Source organism: Ceratotherium simum, chromosome 34 (assembly GCF_057802395.1).
Source record: "Ceratotherium simum simum isolate JZ-2026a chromosome 34, ASM5780239v1, whole genome shotgun sequence".
Classification (NCBI taxonomy): Eukaryota; Metazoa; Chordata; class Mammalia; order Perissodactyla; family Rhinocerotidae; genus Ceratotherium; species Ceratotherium simum.
In genome coordinates this window covers 15,638,807-15,662,333 of record NC_141933.1, presented here as the reverse complement: position 1 = coordinate 15,662,333, position 23,527 = coordinate 15,638,807, and the positions used below count along the sequence as shown (strand labels likewise).

At 36.0% G+C, this 23,527-nt stretch overlaps 1 protein-coding gene across 1 annotated transcript; it reads right to left on the bottom strand.

The window, feature by feature from the left end:
- Nucleotides 1–22,182: 22,182 nt before the first annotated feature.
- On the bottom strand, nucleotides 22,183–23,130 carry LOC106799966 (olfactory receptor 5B3-like). Its single transcript, XM_014793171.2, has one exon. The coding sequence runs from the start codon at nucleotides 23,125–23,127 to the stop codon at nucleotides 22,183–22,185; it is 945 nt and encodes a 314-aa protein (XP_014648657.1). The 5' UTR covers nucleotides 23,128–23,130.
- Nucleotides 23,131–23,527: the final 397 nt, after the last annotated feature.

Here is a 23,527-nt window from a genome sequence, read left to right as displayed (position 1 = left end):
AGTTATTTGTGAATCATGAGATGTCCTGTAGCAAGGTGAAATAAAGGACAAGGGTGTTAAGTGGATTAGAGATTACAATGAAATTGAAATGTTTATATACCATGTGCATTATTTCATTACAGCAATAATATATATTTCAAGATTCTCCATATCTAGAGCATAAGCTTAACCAGAAAATTTAATAAACTAGTTATCTATAGAGTTAAAAACTGTTGAATTGGAAGAATATTAATAGATCATCTCCCCAGTTTTTAATTTTTTTATATTTGTAAACTGAGATTTGCTAAATTGAATGACTTGTCCAAGATGATATATCTGGGATGGTATATCTCTGCCAATTCAGTTTTTCCTATCGTAACAACAGCTTACACAACTGTGTTGCTCATTTGCTAGGACTGCTCTAAACATTTTACATGTTTATCCATTGATTCTTCTCATCAATATTATGAGGTTGTATAGTTTTTACTCTAATTTAAATTCTGAGGCACAGGATGTTGAGAAATTTATTCATGTTTACACAATTATTCATGGCAAGTCAAACTTTGGATCCAAGTAGAGTGGTCCCTGAGTAAAACGGTATTAGTTGAATTTAAATAAAATTAAATTAACTCAATTTGCAACTATTCATTGTCTCCATTGGTCCCAACTCAGTGCTTGGGGTTTCACAGTGAAGCAACTGAGGCTTAAATGCATAGTGTGTGTGGTGACATACCTGGAGCAGTAGGGACATGTACAACCAGCAGAGGCAATTCTGAGGGGAAAGCATAGCATCAGATATAGAGCTCGGGCTCTGGGATGAGGTGCATATCAGCTGTACCATTCACTACCTAGGAGTCATTAATCCTAACCTAACTCACTTGAACCTAATTTTCTCCATCTACAAATTGAAGATACTAATGAGATCTAACTCAAGATATTATTGTAAGAATTAAATAAGACAATTCATTAAAAAAACAATGAGTAAAATGTTTGGTGTTTAGCATAGCCTGATTAGTGTTAGCTATAATATTATTTTTAGGATGGAAAGACAGCTTCTATGTTGGTTTGGAAAAAGTGGGTGGTAACATGCAGGGCTTCAGGTGTGAGTGTTTTGAAGTCTTATAGCCTCCTTCTTCAATTTACTTTTCCTCACACCATAGGGCCACAAGGTTTTCTCTGCCTTTCAGGATCTTTCATTCTGTCCTTGCTCCACTCATACAATTGGCTGCTTTAGCCCTTCCATGTAGCCATTATGTTTTCCTAATTTTTTCCTTGAAATTTATCTTTTAATTTGCATTGAAAGAGTCTCCTTTTCTTAAACTCCTTCTTTCTTGATTACTGTCATACTGCATTTGAATCACAGAGAGGGAGGGTGAAAGTTCATAGTTTGCGGCTTGCCTTTGACCTGCAGATACTTTTTTTTTTTTTGGCAAACTCCATGTTGCTCAATATTTTATATGAATCTAGTCATGTGTAGGAACAGTATTTTAATTCTTTTTATTTGAATCTGAATCCTTACGAAGGGCAGCCATCCAATGCTGACTATTATTTCCTCCTGAACCTTTGGCAACTTCACTTTACAAGCCTAGCCCATGAAGGCTTTGTGTTTGCCCATCTTAACATACACAACCACTTTTAACATATACTATGTGCTACTACCAATGTTAAGAGATTTATATATAAAAATGTGTGTGTGTATGTGTAAAGTAGATAGTATTCTTATTCTCATTTTACCATTAAAGAATTGAGGATTTGCGAAGTTATGTAACGCCCTACAATTACACAGCTAGTATGAGGATTTAAACTCATTTTTGACCCAATCAGCAGCCTGTGTAATAGCCACAGCACTGTCAACTTGTGTAGCTATGCCAGAAATAATAAGGATGAAATTCTGGGGAAAATGTAAAGTGAAATTTGGATCTTTCTATTTCACTTTCTTCCCTTTTGTAGTTTAATGAAGTGTCATTTCACTCTCCTGGTTTTTATTTTTCCTCCAATAAGAGGCTAACAGAGTGAACAAGAGAAAATTACCACCTAATCATAGCATCACCTATACCATGTTTTATTAACCTTTTTAGAGGAGCAGCGTAATGATGTTTCATAAGTATCATTTAACTTTCTGCGATGGAAGTTTTGACATTTACTCCCCAGATTCACCTCAGTTGTTTTTTGTTTTGTTTTATTTTGTTTTTACTGTGGAAGAAGAGCCCTGAGCTAACATCTTTGCCAATATTCCTCTATTTTTTACATGTGGGTTGCCACCACGGCATGGCTGACAAGTGGTGTAGGTCTGCTCTTGGGATCTGAACCCACAAACCTGGGCCACCAAAGCAGAGCACACCGAACCTAACCACTACACCACGGGACCTCCCTTTACCTCAGTTTTTAAGGAAAATGTTCAAAACATCTATTTCTGTGCTCAATAAATCATAGTAGGTGTACTTAACCCACTGCTTTTGCATGAATTACAGCTTTCACTAAAAGCATATATTGAATATAGAAGCTTACCTTGTTGCTTGAAAACAAGTGACAGTCAATCCTAAACGATATGTTTAAAGTAAAAAATTCAGCCATGGAATAATGTATAAATACTGTTAAGGAAGCTCACTCAAATATGGTCAAAAGTTCCACAGTCTCTAAGGCAGAGAACAACGGAGGAAAGAACATTAACATGAGTTCAGGTTTTAAATCTATCCTGCATTGTTTCTGTGTCCTTGGAGGGGCCACTTACCTGTAAAATGAACATAATAAAGTTACTTCTCCCACATAGTCCACAGAATCGTAAATAGCAAATAAGGAATTGCCTATAAAACAACTTGGTGAGGTGAGGTATTATTATTTTAAAGTCATGCAATATAATTTTTACCTTGGAGTGTTTCCTTAGCCATGGCTGCAGGCTCATAGGTAATCTTAAGATCAAGAGAAGGCCTGCATGTGCAAACAACTATCAACATTCAGATGAATAAGAGATGATGAGAGAGGCTAGCACAAAAGTCTGGTCCTTCTGAAATAAAGTCACCTGGAGTCATGCTAGACTTCCGAGGCTAATATATGGGAACTCAGAGTGAATTATAGAGACGTAGACCTCTCAGGAGACGCCCCCCCATGAGAACATTTACAGCTTCTAGTCCCACTTTCCTAGGGAAGAAGTAATTAAACTGCCTGGGGGACCAAGTTGGATATTTTGAGTGTGGAAATATATTTTTGTATTGTTATTTCATATTATTTTTATTTTTAATTAAAATGTAAGTAACAAACAGTAATATGTACGCTTTTTAATTTATAGTTCTAATAATTTGATCATTAATTTGTATGTATAGTCATGTAACCACTACCACAATCACCTGTAATGAATTTCCCTGAGATCCTTTGTCATCAACCCATCAACCCATCAACCCACGGACCCTCATGACCACTGAACCATTTTTTTTCCCATATAATTTGCATTTGCAAGAATTTCCTTAACTTGGGGCTGGCCCGGTGGCATAGCGGTTAAATTGGCACACTCTGCTTTGGTGGCCTGGGGTTCACAGGTTCAGATCCTGGGTGCAGGCCTATGTACTGCTCATCAAGCCATGCTGTGGCAGCTTCCCACATATAAAATAGAGAGGAAGATTGGCACGGATGTTAGCTCAGCAACAATCTTCCTCAAGCAAAAGGAGGAGGATTGGCAACAGATGTTATCTCAGGGCCAATCTTCCTCACAAAAATAAATAAATAAACAAATAAATAAATAAAAATAAACAAATATAAATAAATAAATAAATAAATAAATACCACATCTTCTTTATCCATTCATCCCTTGATGGGCACTTAGGTTGCTTCCAAGTCTTGGCTATTGTGAATAACGCTGCAATGAACACAGGGGTGCATGTACCTTTGCAAATTGGTGTTTTCAAGTTCTTTGGATAAATACCCAACAGTGGAATAGCTGGATCATATGGTAGTTCTATCCTTGCTTTTTTGAGGAATCTCCATACTGTTTTCCATAGTGGCTGCACCAGTTTGCACTCCCACCAGCAGTGTATGAGAGTTCCCTTCTCTCCACATCCTCTCCAACACATGTTGTTTCCTGTCTTGTTAATTATAGCCATTCTGACGGGCGTGAGGTGATATCTCATTGTAGTTTTGATTTGCATTTCCCTGATAGTAAATAAGTCAGAGGGAGAAGGTCAAATACCGTATGATTTCCTTCATTAAGTAGTAGATAACAACAACAATAAACAAGCACATAGGGACAGAGATTGGATTGGTGGTTACCAGAGGGGAAGGGGGGAGGGAGGAGGGTGAAAGGGATAATTTGGTACATATGTGTGGTGATGGGTTGTAATTAGTATTTTGGTGGTGAACATGATGTAATCTATGCAGAAATAGAAGTACAATGATGTACACCTGAAATTTTTACAATGTTATAAACCAATGTTACTGCAATAAACAAAAAATTAAAAAAATAAAATAAATAAATAAATAAATAAATAAGAATGTCCTTAACTAGAATGCTAGAATACATAGTCTCTGAATCTTTCACTTAGAATAATTCAAATGAGGTCCATCCATTTTGTTAACTGTATTTATTTGGAACTTTTAAATTGCAAAGTAGTATTCCATAATATGAACTTTATAGATTGTTTTTTTCTTTCCTCAGTTGAGGACCTTTTGTGTTTTTTCCAGTGTCGGGTGATTATAAATAAAGCTGATATAAACATTGGCTAAAATTTTTGTGTGAACATATGTTTTTATTTCTTTTGAGTAAATGTCTAGGAGTTGGATTGCTTGGTCACTTGGTAAATATACTTAGTTGAATAGAAACTGCTAAACCGTTTATGGAACTGGTGCTACCATCTTGCATTCCCAACAGCAGACACATTTCAATTTCTTCACATTTTTGCAGCACTTACTACATTAAATTTTTAAAATTAAATTAAAATTTTATTTTCTTTTCATTTCTTCTCTTTCTCAAAGATGTCTCAATAAGTCTCCTTAGCAAAATCTTTTTTTAATTCCACTTGCCTTACCACCACAGTTATGGTCTAGAAGTTTTTTTTTTGGTTTTTGTTTTGGCAAAGAAGATAAATTCATTCTTTCCTCTACATAGTATCCTCTGAGCCCACACTCCCAAGCAGAATTAGTATACATTTCTGATTGCAGGCATGTGTAGCAGTCACAGGTTTGTTCTGTGTACAAATGTGGCTTGGCTTCAGATCTGGTAAGTGATTTACCCTCATCAAACTTCAGTTTCTCATCTGGAAGGAAAGAGATAATAATATCATGCCATCCTCATAGGATTCTTGGAAGATTATCATAATACATAAATACAAAGTAGAGAATAATTTCTAGCATATATGGCATGCTCTGTAAGGTTAAATAGTAATATTCCATTATTTATAAACATTGATAAAGTATGAGTCACATAAATAGTGATGTTCAAATATTCCATCTTCTTCCCCACAGGTGCCTGCTCGTTATAGGTAGGTGACACATATATTAGTTATAGACAATGGATGTAGAAAGAATTAATATGTGTCATTTCTGGGTGGATTGAAACGTACACGTTACTCTCTTGTTATCTTTCTCCTGCCATAATGATTGAGGAGGCTTCATATTCAAGCAGGTGCAGCTATAGATAGTGAAGCCTCCACCAGCCTTGAGTGATCACATAGAGAGAGCTTTACATTTTGCCAGACACCCGTGTGATGGATATGTGTAGTAACATAAGTGAGAAACAACTCTTTAGGGATCCGAATAATGGTCCACAAACATATAAGGTCCTAATCCTTGGAATCTGTATATATTACCAATGGCTTTATAATTGTAATTCAGTTAAGGGTATTAAGATGGGAGATTTACCTGGATTATTTAGTGGGCCCTAAATAATCAATGTTCTTATAACAGAGAGGCAGTAAAAATTACAGTTTAGCATATTTCAAGGGCCCATTCCTTTATGAAAACACTGAAAAAATCAGACAAAAGCTCTCAGAACCAAGTTTTTTAGAACTCTGGAAAGTAGTCAAAGGTTTACAAATGAGTGCTGGATCAAGAAAAAGATGACCTGGTGCCAGCCCAGTGGCATAGTGGTTAAGTTCATGTGACCCACTTTTGTAGCCCGGGGTTTGCAGATTTGGATCCCAGGTGTGGACCTGTGCACTGCTTATCAAGCCAAGCTGTGGCAGGCATCCCACACGTAAAGTAGAGGAAGATGGGCACGGATGTTAGTCCAGGGTCAATCTTCCTCAGCAAAAAGATGAGGACTGGCAACAGATGTTAGCTCAGGGTTAATCTTCCTCAAAAAAAAGACAGAAAGTAAAAGATGACCTAAATGTGGTGTTTAAGGAAATCTCTCTCAAACAGCTACCTGACAAAAAGTAAAACTGTAGAGACATCAGAGACCACACTTGACGAAGAATAAAGTCTTCAAAAATATTTTAGGAAACTCACTAAACAAACAACTACGATCTACTGCAAAGAACAAGAAAAAAACTTGGGAAGAAGGAAGAATCTGATTTTCACAGTTATAAATCTATAGTAATCAAAATCTCCAGTTTTTGACAAAAACTAAGGGACCTGCAAAGAAACAGTAAGGTACATACCATTCATAGAAAAAAACAAAATTGAGAGAAACTCTCTCTGAAAAAGCACAGATATTATTACAAAACAAAGATTTTAAATAAAGTATATTAAATATTTTTAAAGAGCTAAAAGATTATTGGATGTACAATGAAAGCAAACTAGGAAAATAAATTTTCTTCAAATAGGGAGTGCCAATAAAGTGCCAAAAATGGAAAATATTTTTTCATACAAGTAGAAGCTGGAGAAGTTTGTCACCACTAGATTGATCTTACAAGAAATACAAAAGGACTTCATTAAGCTGAAACAGAAGGATGCTAATTAGGAACAGGGACATATGAAAGTATAAGTCTCACTGGTTTAGGTAAATATATAGTAAAATTCAGAATACTTTAATGTTGTAATTGTGGTGGGTAAATCACTTATAACTCTATATGAAGGTTAAAAGACAAAAGTCAGGGGCCGGCCCGGTGGTGCAAGTGGTTAAGTGCGCATGCTCCACTGCAGCAGCCCAGGGTCCCCCGATTCAGATCCCGGGCGCGCACCGACACACTGCTTGGCAAGCCATGCTGTGGCAGTGTCCCGTATAAAGTGGAGGGAGATGGACACGGAGGTTAGCCCAGGGCCAGTCTTCCTCAGCAAAAAAAGAGGAGGATTGGCAGATGTTAGCACAGGGCTGATCTTCCTCACACACACCCACACAAATACAAAAGTCAAAAAAATGATAACTACGCTAATTTGTTAATGAACGCACAAGGTAAAAAACATAAAATGTAGAGGGCGGAGTATGAAAATATAGAGTTTCAGTGTTTTGATGTTATTATCAGCTTAAAATAGACTGTGATAAATATAAAATGTTTTTTGAAAACTGCATGGTAACCACAATGCAAAAGCCTATTGTAGATGCAAAAAAGATAAAGAGAAAGGAACCTAAACATAACATTACAGAAAGTCATGAAATCACAAAGGAAAAGAGCAAAAGGAGAAGAAAGGGACAAAGAAATTACAAAACAACCAGAAAACAATTAACAAAATGGCAATAGTAAGTCCAAACATAGCAATAATAACTTTAAATATAAATGTGCTAAATTCTCCAGTCAAAAGATGTAGAGTGGCTATATGGATAAAAAAACAGATCCAACTATGTGATGCCTAAAAGAGACACCCTACAGATTTAAGGACACATAAAGACTGAAAGTAAAGGATGGAAAAAAACATTCCATGCAAATGGAAGCCAAAGGAAAGCAGAGGCAGCTGTACTTTTATAAGACAAAATAGAGTTTAACTTAAAAAATATCAAACAAGACAAAGATGGTCATTATATAATGATAAAGGGGTTACTTAATAAAGAGGATATAACAATTGTAAATATATATGAACCCAACATAGGAACACCAAAATATACACACCAATATTAACAGACCTGAAGTAAGACATAGAAAACAATAGAATAATAGTAAGGACTTCAATACCTACTTTCAACAAGGGAAAGGTCATTCAGACAGAAAATCAATAAGGAGACATTGGGCTTAAACTACACATTACGCCAGATGTGCTTCACAGATATTTACAGAAATTTCCATCCAACAGAAGTACAATATACATTCTTCCCAAGACACATTGAACCTTCTCCAGGATAGATCATTGTTTGGACACGTTAGAAAACTGGAACATTCACAAATATGTGGAGATCAAACATGTTACTGAACAACCAATGGGTCAAAGAAGAAATCAAAAGAGAAGTACAAAATATATATTTTGACAAATTAAAGAGCAAATGTAACATACCAAACATGCTTATGGGTTTCAGTAAGAGCAGTTCTAAGAGGAAGTTCACAGCAATAAATGCCTACCTTTTAAGGCAAATGCCTGTCTTTTAAGAAAAAAAAAGACTTCAATAAATAGTATAACTTTACATCTCAATGAACTAGAAAAAGAACAACCTAAGACCTAAGTGAGTAGAAGGAAAGAAATAATAGAGATGAGAGGGGAAATAAATGATATAGATACTAAAAGGAAAACAGAAAAGATCAATTAAAGTAAGAGCTGGTTTTTTGAGAAGATAAATAAAATAGACAAATATTTAGCTAGACTTAACAAGGAAAATAGAAAGAGGATTCAAATAAATATAATTAGAAATGAAATAGGAGACATTATAACTAATACTATACACAGACAAAAGATCATAAAAGACTACTATGAACAATTATACACCAACAAATTGGAAAACCTAGAAGAAATTTCTAGAAACATAAAACCTACTAACATTGAATAATTAAGAAGTAGGAAATCCTTTCAATTACTAGAAAGGAGATTGAATCAGTAATCAAAAACCTCCCAACAAACGAAAGTCCAGGACTAGATTGCATCACTGCTGAGCTCTACCAAACACTTAAAGAAGAATTAATACCAATCCTTCTCAAACTCTTCCAGAAATTTGAAGAGGAGGGGCCACTTCTAAACTCATTTTATGAGGCCAGTATTATGCTAATTCCAAAACCAGACAAAGACACTAGAGGAAGAGAAAACTACAGGCAATATCCTTGATGAATACAGATAAAAAAATCTTCAACAAAACATAAGGAAGCAAAATTTAACAATCAATCAAAAGGATCATTGGGTGGCCAGCCGTGTGGCCTAGTGAATAAGGTAGGTGTGCTCTGCTTTGGCAGCTCAGATTTGGTTCTCAGTCACAGATATACACGTCATTGGTGGCCATGATGTGGCGATGACCCACACACAAAATGGAGGAAGATTGCACAGATGTTCACTCAGTGCGAGTCTTCCTCACCAAAAAAAAAAAAAAAAAAAATCATACATTGTGATCAAGTGGGATTTATTCCAGGGACACAGGGATAGTTCAACATCAGCAAATCAATCAATGTGATATACCAAATTAACAAAATGAAACATAAAATCATATGATAATCTCAGTAGATGCAAAAAAAGAATTTGCTAAAATTCAACATTTTTTCTTGATGAAAACTCTCAACAAATTCAATATAGAGGGAAAGTACCTCAACATAATAACATAATAAAGACCACATGACAAGCCCACAGTTAGCACAATACTCAACGGTGAAAAGCTGAAAAATTTTCGTCTAAGATCAGGAAAAAGACAAGAATGCTTCCTCTTGCCATTTTTATATAACATAGTCCTTAAAGTCCTAGCCAGAGCAATTAGGCAAGAAAAAGAAATTAAAGGCACTCAGACTGGAAAGGAGGAATTAAAATTGTCTCTATTTTCCTCTGACAGGATATTATATATAGAAAACAACAACTATTCCACCAAAAAACAAAACAGAAATAATAAACAAGTTCAGTCAAGTTGCAGGATGCAAAATCAATATACATAAATCAGTTTCATTTATAAAAACTGGTAATGAACTATCAGAAAAAGAAATTCAGAAAACAATACCTTTTACAGTTTCATCAAAAGAATAAAATACTTAAGAAAATTTAGCCAAGGAGGTGAAAAACTGTCCAATGTAAACCATAAGACTTTGATGAATGAAATTAAAGAAGACACAAATGAAGGAATAGATATCCCATGTTAATGGTCAGGAAGAATTAATGTTATTAAAATGTGAACACTATCCAAGCCGTCTACAGATTCAATACAATCTTTACCAAAATTTCAATGTCATTTCTCACAGAAATTGAGACAATAATGCTAAAATTTATTTACAACTACAAATGAACCTGAATACCCAATGTAATGTGAGACAGAGGAACAAAGTTGGAGGCATCATGCTTCCTGATTTTGATACTGAACGAAGTGGGCTCGCCTCCTGGTGAGTTAAGTAAGACTCTACACTAGTGGAAGTTGTCTTACAAAGTGAAGTGCGTTTGCAGCAAATAGGAGGCCATGAGGAATCATTTCCAAAGTCATGGTATCCCCGAACAAAGGAAAGCAGGAACTTTTATTTGGTTGGGGAATGAATATTCAAAAGGGAGAGGTGGGTATTCACTTGCACAGGTTCAGTTGGAGAACATGCTTCCACATAATGAGGCCTAAACTCCTCCTGGAGAGATATTTGTGTTAAAAGTAAGGCAAAAGTCATGGGCATAGCTCGTAGCTTTTGTGGTGAGGCTTGGTCAGTTTCAGGATGGCTAGTGGTTACATCTCCTTAACACACAAAAGGAAAAGAAACAACTTGGAAAAACAGTTAATTGCTTCCAAACCCACCTTTGAATTTCTAGAAGCACCTAGGAGTGACAATTTTAAACTATGTTACAAAGCTATACTGATCAAAACATTATGGTATTGACATAAAATAGGACACATAGATCAATGGAACAGAATGAAATGCCCAGAAATAAACTCTCATATATGGTTATGTATATGGTCAACTAATATTTGACAAGGGAGCCAACAAATGCTCAGTGGATAGAAGATAATCTCTTCAATAAGTGGTGCTGGGAAAATTGGATATTTATATGGAAAGAATAAAACTAGACCTCCATTTTAGACGATTCACAAAAATTAATTGGAAATGGATTAAATGTAAGACCCGAAGCTGTAAAACTCCTAGAAGAAAACATAGGGGAAATGCTTCTTGCCATTATTCTTGGCAATAAGTTTTTGCATATGACACCTAAAGCACAAGCAACAAAGCAACAGTAAACAAGTAAGACTACTTCAAACTAAAAAATTGTGTACAACAAAAGAAACAAACAACAAAATGAAAAAGCAACTTATGGATGGAACAAAATATTTGCAAACTGTATACCTGAAAAAGAGTTAATATTCAAAGTATATAAAGAACTCATACAACTCAACAGCAAAAAACCAAATAATCAAATTAAAAGATGGGCAAAGGACCTGAATGACATTTTTCCAAAGAAGATATTTACACGGCTACAGGTTCACTAAAAGGTGCTCGGCATCACTAGTCATCAAGGAAATGTAAATCAAAAACAAGACATATCAGCTCACATCTGCTGGGATGTCTATTATCAAAAAGAAGAGATAACAAGTGCAGGCAATGATGTGGAGAAAAGGGAACACTTTTGCACTGTTGGTGGTAATATAAATTGGTACAGCCACTGTGGAAAACATTGTGGATGTTCCTCGAAAAATTAAAAATAGAATGAACATATGATCCAGCAATTCCACATCTGGATGTATATTGAAAAGAAACAAAATCACTATCTTGTAGAGATATCTGCACCCCCATGTTCACTGCAGTATTATTTACAATAGCCAAGGAATAAGGGTCATGGAAGCAACCTAAGTGTCCATTGATGGGTGAATGGATAAAGAAAATGTGGTAAATATTTATACAGTGGAACATTATTGAGCCAGGAAAAAGAAAGAAATCCTTCCGTTTGCAACCACATGCATGAAATTTGAGGTCATTATGCTAAATAAAATAGGACAAATAGAGAAAGATAAATAATGTATGGTCTCACTTACATGTAGAATCTAAGAAACCACAACCCATAGAAACAGAGAACAGATTGGTGGCTGCCAGAGGTGGGAATTTGGGGGAGAGGGAAACAGGTGAAAGGGGTTAAAAGGCAAAATTTCCAATTACAAGACAAATAAGTTCTGGAGATGTAATGTACACCATGATGACTATAATTAACAATATCATATTGCATATTTGAACATTTCTAATAAAGTGCATCTTGAAAGTTCTCATCACAAGATAAAAAATTTGTAACTATGTGAGGTGATGAATGTAAACCAAAGTTATTGTGGTAATCATTTCAAATAGTTATGTTGCACATCTTAAACTTATACAATGTAATGTATCAATTATGTCTTATTAAAACTGGAAAAAACCCCAAATTTGAAATCAGTCAGTGTAATTAACTTCACCTTAACAGAATGAAGGGGAAACACTCATATGATTATCTCATTCACTAATTCAGATAAGTATTTGGCAAAATCTCTTGTGCTTTCATGATTTTGTTTTTCATTTTCATTTTATTTTTTTATGTTTTTTAAATTTTTGTTTATTGCGGTAACATTGGTTTATAACATCACATAAATTTCAGGTGTACATTATTATACTTCTATTTCTGCATGGATTATGTCATGTTTTCATGTTCACCCAAATATTAATTACAATCCATCACCACACACATGTGCCTAATTATCCCTTTCTCCCTCCTCCCTCTCCCCTTCCACTCTGGTAACTACCAATCCAATCTCTGTCTCTATGTGTTTGTTTGTTGTTGTTATTATCTACTACTTAATGAGTGAGATCTTATGGTATTTGACCTTCTCCCTCTGACTTATTTCACTTTGCATAATATCATCCATGTTGTCACAAATGGCTGGATTTCATTGTTTCTTATGGCTGAGTAGTATTCCATTGTGTATATATACCACATCTTCTTTAACCATTCTCCCTTGATGGGCACTTACATTGCTTCCAAGTCTTGGCTATTGTGAATAATGCTGCAATGAACACAAGAATGCATGTATGTTTTTTTTTCTTTTTTTGTGAGGAAGATCAGCCCTGAGCTAACATCCGTGCTAATCCTCCTCTTTTTGCTGAGGAAGACCGGCTCTGAGCTAACATCCATTGCCTAATCCTCCTCCTTTTTTTCCCCCAAAGCACCCCCACTAGATAGTTGTATGTCATAGTTGAACATCCTTCTAGTTGCTGTATGTGGGACAGGGCCTCAGCATGGCTGGAGAAGCGGTTCGTTGGTGAGCACCTGGGATCCGAACCCGGGCCGCAAGAACCGGAGCACGCGCACTTAACTTCCAAGACACGGGGCCGGCCCCAGGGGTGCATGTATCTTTACGAATTGGTGTTTTCAAGTTCTTTGGATAAATACCCAGCAGTGGAATAGCTGGATCATACGGTAGTTCTATTCTTAACATTTTGAGGAATCTCCATACTGTTTTCCATACTGGCTGCACCAGTGTGCACTCCTACCAGCAGTGTATGAGAGTTCCTTTCTCTCCACATCCTCTCCAACATATGTTGTTTCCTGTCTTGTTAATTATAGCCATTCTGACGGGCATGAGGTGATATCTCATTGTAGTTTTGATTTGCATTTCCCTGATAGTTAATGATCTTTTCATGTGCCTGTTGGCCATGTGTATATCTTCTTAGGAGAAATGTCCATTCAGGTCTCTTGCCCATTTTTTAATAAGGTTGTTAGATTTTTGGTGTTCAGATGCATGAGTTCTTTATATATTTTGGAGATGAACCTCTTATCAGACGTATGGTTTGCAAATAACTTCTCCCAATTGTTAGGTTGTCTTTTAATTTTGTTGATGGTTTCCTTTGCTGTGCAGAAGCTTTTTAGTTTGATGTAGTCCCATTTGTTTATTTTTTCTATTGTTTCTCTTGCCCAGTCAGACATGGTGTTTGAGAATATGTTGCTAACACTGATGTGGAAGAGCGTACTGCCTATGTTTTCTTCTAGAAGTTTCATGGTTTCAGGTCTTAAATTCAAGTCTTTAACTTACACTCAAGTCTTTAATGCCTATCCTTCTCAAACTCTTCCAAAAAATTGAGGAGGCGGGGAAGCTCCCTTACTCATTCTACGAAGCCGACATTACTCTGATACCAAAACCAGACAAGGACAACACAAGAAAAGAAAATTACAGGCCAATATCACTGATGAACATCGATGCAAAAATCCTCAACAAAATACTAGCAAATCACATACAACAATACATTAAAAAGTTATACACCATGATCAGGCGGGATTGTTTCCAGGGATGCAGGGATGGTTCAACATTCTCAAATCAATCAACGTGATACACAACATTAATAAAATGAAGAATAATTATCACATGATCATCTCAATAGATGCAGAGAAAGCATTTGACAAGATACAGCATCCATTTATGATGAAAACTCGGAATAAAATTGGTATAGAGGAAAGTACCACAACATAATAAAGGCCATATATGACAAACCCGTAGTTAATATCATCCTCAATGGTGAAAACTGAAACCTATCCCTTTAAGAACGGGAGCCAGACAAGGATGCCCACTCTAACCACTCCTATTTAACATAGTATTGGAAGTCCTAGCTAGAACAATTAGGCAAGAAAAAGAAATAAAAGGAATCCAAATTGGAAAGGAAGAAGGGAAACTGTCACTATTTGCAGATGACATGATTTTATATACAGAAAACCCTAAAGAATCCACCAGAAAACTTTTACAAGTAATAAACGAATATGGTAAAGTTGCAGGATACCAAATCAACATACGAAAATCAGTTGCATTTCTATACACTAACCAAGAAGTAGCAGAAAGAGAAATTAAGAATACAATCCCATTTACAATTGCAACAAAAGAACAAAATATCTAGGAATAAAGTTAACCAAAGAGGTGAAAGTTCTGTACACTGAAAACTATAAAACATTGTTGAAATAAATTGAAGAAGACACAAAGAAATGGAAAGATATTCTGTGTTCTTGGATTGGAAGAATTAACATAGTTAAGATGTCCATACTTCCTAAAGCCATCTATAGATTCAATGCAATCCCTATCAAAGTTCCAACAACAATTTTCACAGAAACGGCACAAAGAATCCTAAAATTTATATGGAACAACTAAAGAGCCTGAATAGCTAAAGGAATCCTGAGGAAAAAGAACAAAGCTGGAGGTATCACACTCCTTGATTTCAAAATATACTACAAAGCTATAGTCACCATAACAGCATGGTACTGGCGAAAAAACAGACACACAGATCAATGGAATAGAATTGAAAGCCCAGAAATAAACCCACACTTCTATGGACAGCTAATCTTTGACAAAGGAGCCAAGAACATACAATGGAGATAGGAAAGTCTCTTCAACAAATGGTGTTGGAAAAACTGGACAGCCACATGCAAAAAAATGAAAGTAGACCATTATCTTACACCATACTCAAAAATTAACTCAAAATGGATTAAAGACTTGAATGTAAGTGCTTTCATGATTAAAAACAACCAGCAATCTAGGAATAGAGGTGAACATCCTTAAACTGATAAGGAGCGTTAATGAAAAACTCACAGCTAACATCGCACTCCTAGCCACTGATAACACCCACCGTACTCAGACGTGAAAGACTGAAATCCTTTCCTGTTTGATCAGATACTAGATAAGCATGGCTGCTTTCACTATTTTTATTCAAATTTTTACTGGAATTTCTATCTAGAGCAATTACACAAGAATAAAAGAATTATAAGGCACACAAATTGGAAAGGAAGAAGAAAAACCATATCACATTCAGATGATATAATCTTATATATAGAACATCCTACAGAATGTAAAAAAATCTATCAGATGATAAACTTATTCACCAAACAAAAAAGTGTCGTGCTTACATACACTAGCAATAGACAATCCAATAAGGAAATTATGGAAAAAAATACGTTTACAACAGCATCCAAATGTTAAAATACACAGGAATAAATTTAACCAAGGGGCGAAAAAATTGTACACAGAAAGTGCAAAACAAATTTCCGAAATTCAAGAAGACCTAGGTAAATGGAAAGACATTCTGTGTTCATGGATTGGGAGACTTAATATTATTTAATGACAATATGGTCCAAAGTGATCTACAAATTTAACGTAATTGCTATCAAAATTCTAATTGCCTATTTCCAGAAATGGAAAAGCTATTATTGAAATTCATAAGGACTTGCAAGAGAACACAAATAGCCAAAACAATCTTGAGAAAGAAAACAAAGTAGGAGGACCCACATTTCTTGATTTCAAAACATAATACAAATCCAAAGTGGGCAAAGCAATTTGGCACTGCCTTAAGGATAGAGACTTAGAAGAGTGGAATATAATTGACAGACAAGAAATAAACCCATATATCTATTGCCAGTTGATTTTTGACAAAGGTATCAAGCCCTTCAAAGAGAAAAGAATTGTCTTCAACAAATGGTGCTCAGACAAGTGGATATTCACAAGCAAAAGAATGAAGTTGGACCCCTACTTAGCACTATGTACAAAAATTAATGCAAATGATCAATGACCTAAAAATGAGACCTAAAAACATAAAACCATTAGAAAATATGGGCATAATTCCAGACCTGTATTTGGCAATGGTTTCCTATGTATTAAACCAAAAACAGGAGCAAAAAAAAGGAAAAAGAGACAAACTGGACTTCTTCAAAATTACAAACTTTTGTGTAACAAAGTACATTATCGAGAAAGTAGAAAGAAAACTCACGGGCCGGCCCGGTGGCTTAGCTGTTAAGTGAGCACGCTCCGCTACTGGCGGCCCGGGTTCGGATCCCTGGTGCGCACTGACGCACCTGCTTCTCTGGCCGTGCTGAGGCCGTGTCCCACATACTGCAACTAGAAGGATGTACAACTATCTACTGGGGCTTTGGGGAAAAAGAAAGGAGGAAGATTGGCAATAGATGTTAGCTCAGAGCTGGTCTTCCTCAGCAAAAAGAGGAGGATTGGCGTGGATGTTAGCTCAGGGCTCATCTTCCACACACACACACAAAAAAAAAAAAAAAAGAAAAGAAAACTCACATAATGGAAGAAAATATTTGCAAATCACATTTCTGATAAAGGCTTAATATGCACCATATATAAAGGACTCATGTAACTCAACAACAGAAAAAAAAACAAACAGCCCAATTGAAAAATGAGCAAAGGACTTGAATAAACATTTCCCTAAAGATGATTTACTAAAGGCCAATAGGCACATGGAAATATGCTCAGAATAGTCAGTCATTAGAGAAATGTAAATCAAAACTACAATGAGATATTATTTTACACATGTTAGGATGGCTACTATAAAAGGAAATGGAAACTAACTAGTGTTGGTGAGAATGTGGATAAATTCAAACTCTTGTGTATTACTGGCGGGAATGTGAAATGAGACAGTTGCTGTGGAAAACAGTTTAGTGGTCTTCAAATGTTAAACATATTGGGGCTGGCCCAGTGGCGTAGCGGTTGGGTTTACGTGCTCCACTTTGGAAGCCTGGGGTTCGTGGGTTCAGATCCGGGGGGCGAACCTACACACTGCTCATCAAGCCATGCTGTGGTGGCATCGCATATACAAAAAATAGAAGAAGATTGACATAGATGTTAGCTCAGGGCCAATCTTTCTGAAGCAAAAAAAAAGAAGAAGATGGGCAACAGATGTTAGCTGAGGGCCAGTCTTCTTCACCAAAAAAATAAAATGTTAAACATATAATTTTCACATGAACCAGCCATTCCCCTCATAGTTATATGCCCAAGGAATGAAAACAGTTCATCAGACAATACTCGTACACAAACACAAGTATTCATGTTGCATTACTAACAATTGTCAAAAGAAGAAAACAGTTCAAATGTCCATCAATTGAGAATGTATGAACAAAATGTATATATATATATATATGGTATATATAAACAATGGAATATTATTTAGCCGTAAAAAGAAATGAAGTATTGATACATGCTACAACATGGATAAGTCAAAAAACATTATACTAAGTAAAAGAAGTCAGGCATAAATGGTCATATATTATATGATTCTATTTACATGGATATATCCAGAATAGGTGAATTAATACAGATTGAAGGCAGATTATTTGTTCCCAGGGGTAGGAGGCCTTAATGAGTACAGGATCTTTGTGAGTGAAAAAATTTTGGAATTAGATAGATGTGATGGTTGCACAACATTGTGAATGTACTAAATACTACTGAATTGTACACTTTAAAATAGTAAATTTTGTTATTTACATTTCATATAAATTGAAATGGGAGAAGGAGAGGGAAATTAGACAATAAGAGAAGAAAATAACATGACCACAAAGGCGGGGATTAGATTGACACAAATAAAACTAAGGAATGCTGGCAGCCATCTGAAGATGAAACATACAAGGGACAGACCCTCCTCATAGAGCCTCTGGAGACTGATACTTTGGTTTCATCTCAGTGAAACTGATTTCCAACATAAGGCCACCTGAGCTGTGAGAAGATAAATGCATGTTGTTTTAAGCCCCCAGTGTGTGGTAATTTGTTACAGCAACCATCAGAAACTAATATAAACTCTTTGTTGTTTTAAGCCATTGGGTTTTCAATTTAATGTGTTACAGTAGCATGACCTAGCATGTTTTGTTGTGTTCTGTTTTTACAAACAGATGATGAGTTTTTCTGTTCAGTTCCTCTTATCATTCATTTGCTCGTTAAAATCTTTTCCTGAGACCAACTCTGAGCTAGCCTTGCATCTCTGTTGGTGAACAAATCAGAAATTGTTCCAGTGTGTATAGAACTTTTATTCTAATGAGGAAGACAAATCAAAGAAGTAAATACACACAAAAATGAATATACAATATATGTTTTGATCAGTAGTATGAAGGAAAAGATGATAGAGAGAAAAATTTGGGGGCCTAGTTAATAGTGAGGAAGTTGGCCTATGTAAGTTTATTCCTACACTGAATTGCAATTTTATTAGACACTCTTGAGTTCTACTAGGGAATAAACATTAGATTCTGAGAGTACATAACTAAAACATCTTTGGTATCAAAGTGTCCACAATTCAGTAGTACAGCTAAACCTGTAAAAACAAATCAATACAATTTATCAGTGTTTTAATAGTATATGGAGAATGTTGACAAAGCAGAGGATGAAATGAAAGAAGGATAGGAAAATGAACGGAAGGGAAAGGATACTAAGATATTTTGAGCAGCTATTCTGTTTTAGGCACTGTGCAATGTTCTGGCTCATTCAGTACCCACTTAATTTAATTCTGTGAGAAAGACATTAGTTTCCCCAGTGGAAACCACTTAAATAACTTGCCTTATAACACAAAGTTTGTTTGGAATGGAATTCAAATTGAATTTCTTCTGTTTCCAAAACCTGTGCTAATTTTACTTGTGCTAGCCATTTTAGTTATGATTTGGAGGCTGGGTGAGGATTCACAAATAAATAATCATAGAATTAAATTGTGTTGGAGAAATTTGATAGTTTTTCCAGTATATATCACCCGCCCAACCCCAACGGCATCCAGATTGTCATGAGAATCTCTCTATATCAGTTAGGGTAAATAATACTGGCTGCCATGTAAGCAAACTCCAAAATTGCCATGATATGGCCATAGAGGTTTTTCATGCTCTTACATTGTTCAATTAATTGTTCTGTGGGAACATATAAAGAGATTCAGTGACCCATGTTCTTACGATTTAGTGGTTTTTTCATCTCTTGTGCTCTTCATCCTCTCCATCCAGCTGACGATAAGGAAAGAGAAGGGGCAGACGACGACACAAGGAGTTTCATGGGCCAGACTTAGAAGTGGCACATATGACGTATCACATTTCATTGACAAGAACACAAGCACGTGGCCACAATCGACTGTATGAAGGATAAGAAATAGAGCCTGCATATATTCCCAGCAGTAAAAAGAAAATAGTTTGGAAAATAACTAACCAGTCTTTTCCATTGTAATGCTTGTGATCATCAAATACCCATTTTATACTTCCTCCCACACAGAAAATTTATAAACTACCTCCAACAGGGAGACAACCTAAATCCCAACTTATCAATATATAAGTTCAATGTTCAGGCTATCAAAGAGGTTAAGTGGTCCTCTCCACCCAGTCCAGATGTGATTTCTTGTTGTCTAGCAACTTATGCACTAAAAAGAAAACTTAGCTCATTCTGCGTTCACACCCAGTAAATAATGCTGGACCAGAGTAAAGATAATTAGACAAAAAAACTCCTATCCATAACAGAAAATAATGGAAGATACACAAGATTTCAGTTTAGAAATCTTATTGAATTGACATTATGAAGGTCCCTCAACTCTGGCGATGTGAAATATTTCTTTATGAGACTCTGATTTTTCTCTCTGGGGAAAACTCCATTTTCCACTATGCAGGGTCCAATCTCTTAAATGTTTTGTTTCTTACTCATTATCCTTCATTACCTCTTCTGAAGTATATCAAAGAAAAAGCTAAGTCCAATATAAAATTAACAAAGGAAGTTTATTCATAAACTTGCAGGAAGGGAAACCATCTTCTATCACCTTCATTTCAGCAGAAGTGTAAGGATGTTACAACAGAGTGTAAGTTCAGTGGTAAAACAAATAAATACTGAGTCAGTGTATGATTGGTAAACATTTTATTCAGATGTTACCTTGGGAAATGGGAAATATATCCTAATTGATCTTCAGATATATTTCTCAGTCCTTGATGGGCTGCCAGTGGGAATGCAAATGGTTTGGAGAATTTCAAAAGAGGAAGGATTGTTCAATGTTTTTGTTGTTAGTGTTGTCAAGTCAATTCTGACTCCTAGCAACCGTGTATACAACAGAGCAGAACCTTGCCTAGTCTGATCTTTTGAGCCAACCTCTCACCTTCCGGCTCCATATCAGAAAATGTTTCACTGCTATTCATAAGGTTCAGAAGTGAGAGTCCAGGTCCCTCTTCCTGGTCTGTCTAGTCTGGAAGCTCCGTTGAAACTTGTCGACCACAGGTGATGCTGCTCGTACTTGAAATACCAGTGGCATAGCTTTCAGCATCACAACAACATGCAGCTACCACAGTGTGTCAACCGACAAACAAGTGGTGTGATTTCCTGACTGGGAAACAAATCCGCCATACTGGTGACAGCACCAAATCTTAACCACTAGACCACCAGGGCTGGCTGTTCAATATCAGGGGTGGAAAATTTTTTGAGACTGCTAATTTATTGCAAAGGTTGGAGTCATTATCCACCGGATGTTAGAGAGTATTCTCCCCTTGATGTTGGTAGTTTTTACAAGTTATTTCCACCCATACAACTTGGAATTGGTTGAGTATTTTAATGCTCAGTAAAATAATTTTTAAATAAAAATTCAAAGCTTTATTTACATAAAACAACCAGATTAAGCTACTGTTTGCAGAGAGTTTCCATTCAAGTTGAGGGATATAGATGAAGAGGTGTACAAACAAATACAAGAGCTGAATGTTGATAACAACTATGAAGAATGAAGCAGGCTGAGGAAAGATGGTCCAAGAAGAATGGAGTGACTATTATAAAGCAATTCAGGGAAGGCCTGTATGACTTCCTTGAGCAGGTAACACTTAACCAGCAACCTGAAATGATTGTGGGAATATCACAGGAAGAGCAAACAGCAAATGCAAAGCTTCTGAGACAGGGGCATGTGTGGAGTTGTCCAGGAATAGCAGGAAATCAGTGTAAATGAAGTGGGGTGAGTGGATAGGAGAGTGATTAGACATGATATAGCTCAACTAAAGCATCAAGAGTGGAAGTAACATTTCAGAGCATTTCTGCTAAAAAAAGAAAATATCACTATTAATATCAGTGCATTATTTTTAACACAATGTGAAGAGTTGTTAGTCATAAGGTTAAGGCAAAAAATGACTTAATATCCTCATCACTTTTATCTAAAATGGCATTTATCTTTTAGAAATTGTCACATTCTTTCTCTTACCAAAACACTCAGTAATGACTGAAACATTAATTTATTAAGATGCTATAATTATTTATATCTGGATAAAATGTTCCCCCAAACCACATATACTTTATTAAATAAATTTTATTAAAAATAGTTATGATTTTTTTTGCATTTTGGATGCTTGGACCTCTTCCCCAAACTAAAGAAATAAATAATATTAGATAAAATTTTATGTTCTGCTACCCTACGTGGCCATGAACATTGAGTTATGACATGGAGTAGATCTAAGAGGGATGAAATAACTTTTGTGGATTCTACATCATTAAAAGACTGAACCCAGAGAATATTTTGCTTTGTCACTAACCTTCTTGAATGCATTCTTGACCTCTTTGTTCCTCAGGCTATAGACCATAGGGTTCAGCATGGGGATGAACATAGTGTAAAACACAGATGCAATTTTGTCTGTGTCCATGGACTGACTGGAGCTGGGCTGTAAGTACATAAAGATAATAGTCCCATAGAAGATGGAGACTGCAATGATGTGGGAGACACAGGTGGATAAAGCCTTCTGATATCCTACCGCTGAGTGCATCTTTAGGATGGTGATAAATATGAAAATATAAGATATGATGACAATCAAGAGAGCAAGAAGGACATTGAAGCTGGCTACATAAAGAACAACCAGCTCACTTACATACCTATCAGAGCAAGACAGAACCATGACTGCTGGAATATCACAGAAAAAGTGATCCACCACATTGGGCATACAAAAAGAGAGACAGAATGTGTCTCCAATGTGAATAGCAGCATTCAGAAAACCAAAGACATAAGAGCCTATGGCCAGACGAGCACACACACTTATCGTCATGGTGGTGGCATAATGTAGGGGTTTACACACTGCTGCATGGCGGTCATAGGCCATAGAGGCCAAGAGGTACTTTTCCACAGTGGCTAAGACTGCAAAAAAGAACATCTGAGCAGCAGATGCATTGTAGGAGATGACCTTGTTTCCTATAAGGAACTCAGACATCACCATTGGAGTGACTGTTGAGGAGTAACCAAAGTCCACTAAAGACAAGTTACTGAGGAAAAAGTACATGGGAGTGTGGAGATGAGAGTCCAGCAGGATCAACATGATCATCGCCAGGTTCCCAATTAGAGTGATGAGGTAGATGAGGGTGAATATTATAAAGAGTGGAAACTGCAGTTCTGGGGCATTGGTTAGTCCTAGCAAGACAAATTCTTTCACCTCTGTATTATTCTCCATGGATGTGATTGGAGAATCATGAGATGCTGTATAGCAAAAAGAAGTAAAGGAATACATTGATGAACAAAAAACAGTTGCACAGAAATTGAAATGTACAAGCATTATTTTATGATAGTAATAATTTATTCTTCAATATTCTCCATTTCTAAAGCATGGGTATGACAAACACAACTTAGTGACACTCATCTAAATAGTAACAGACTTTTGAAGATGAAGAGTCGTTATGGATCACTTTCCCAACTTCTTGATTTTGTGTATGAGTCAAGTGAGCTGCAGGAAGAGATAATGAGTTGTCCAAGTTCACGTGCCTGGAATCAATCCACTTCCTAAATCAGATGTTTTGAGTCTTCTAACAGCTTACACTTCCATAGTGTTCACATGCCAGGTGCTTTATATGCAT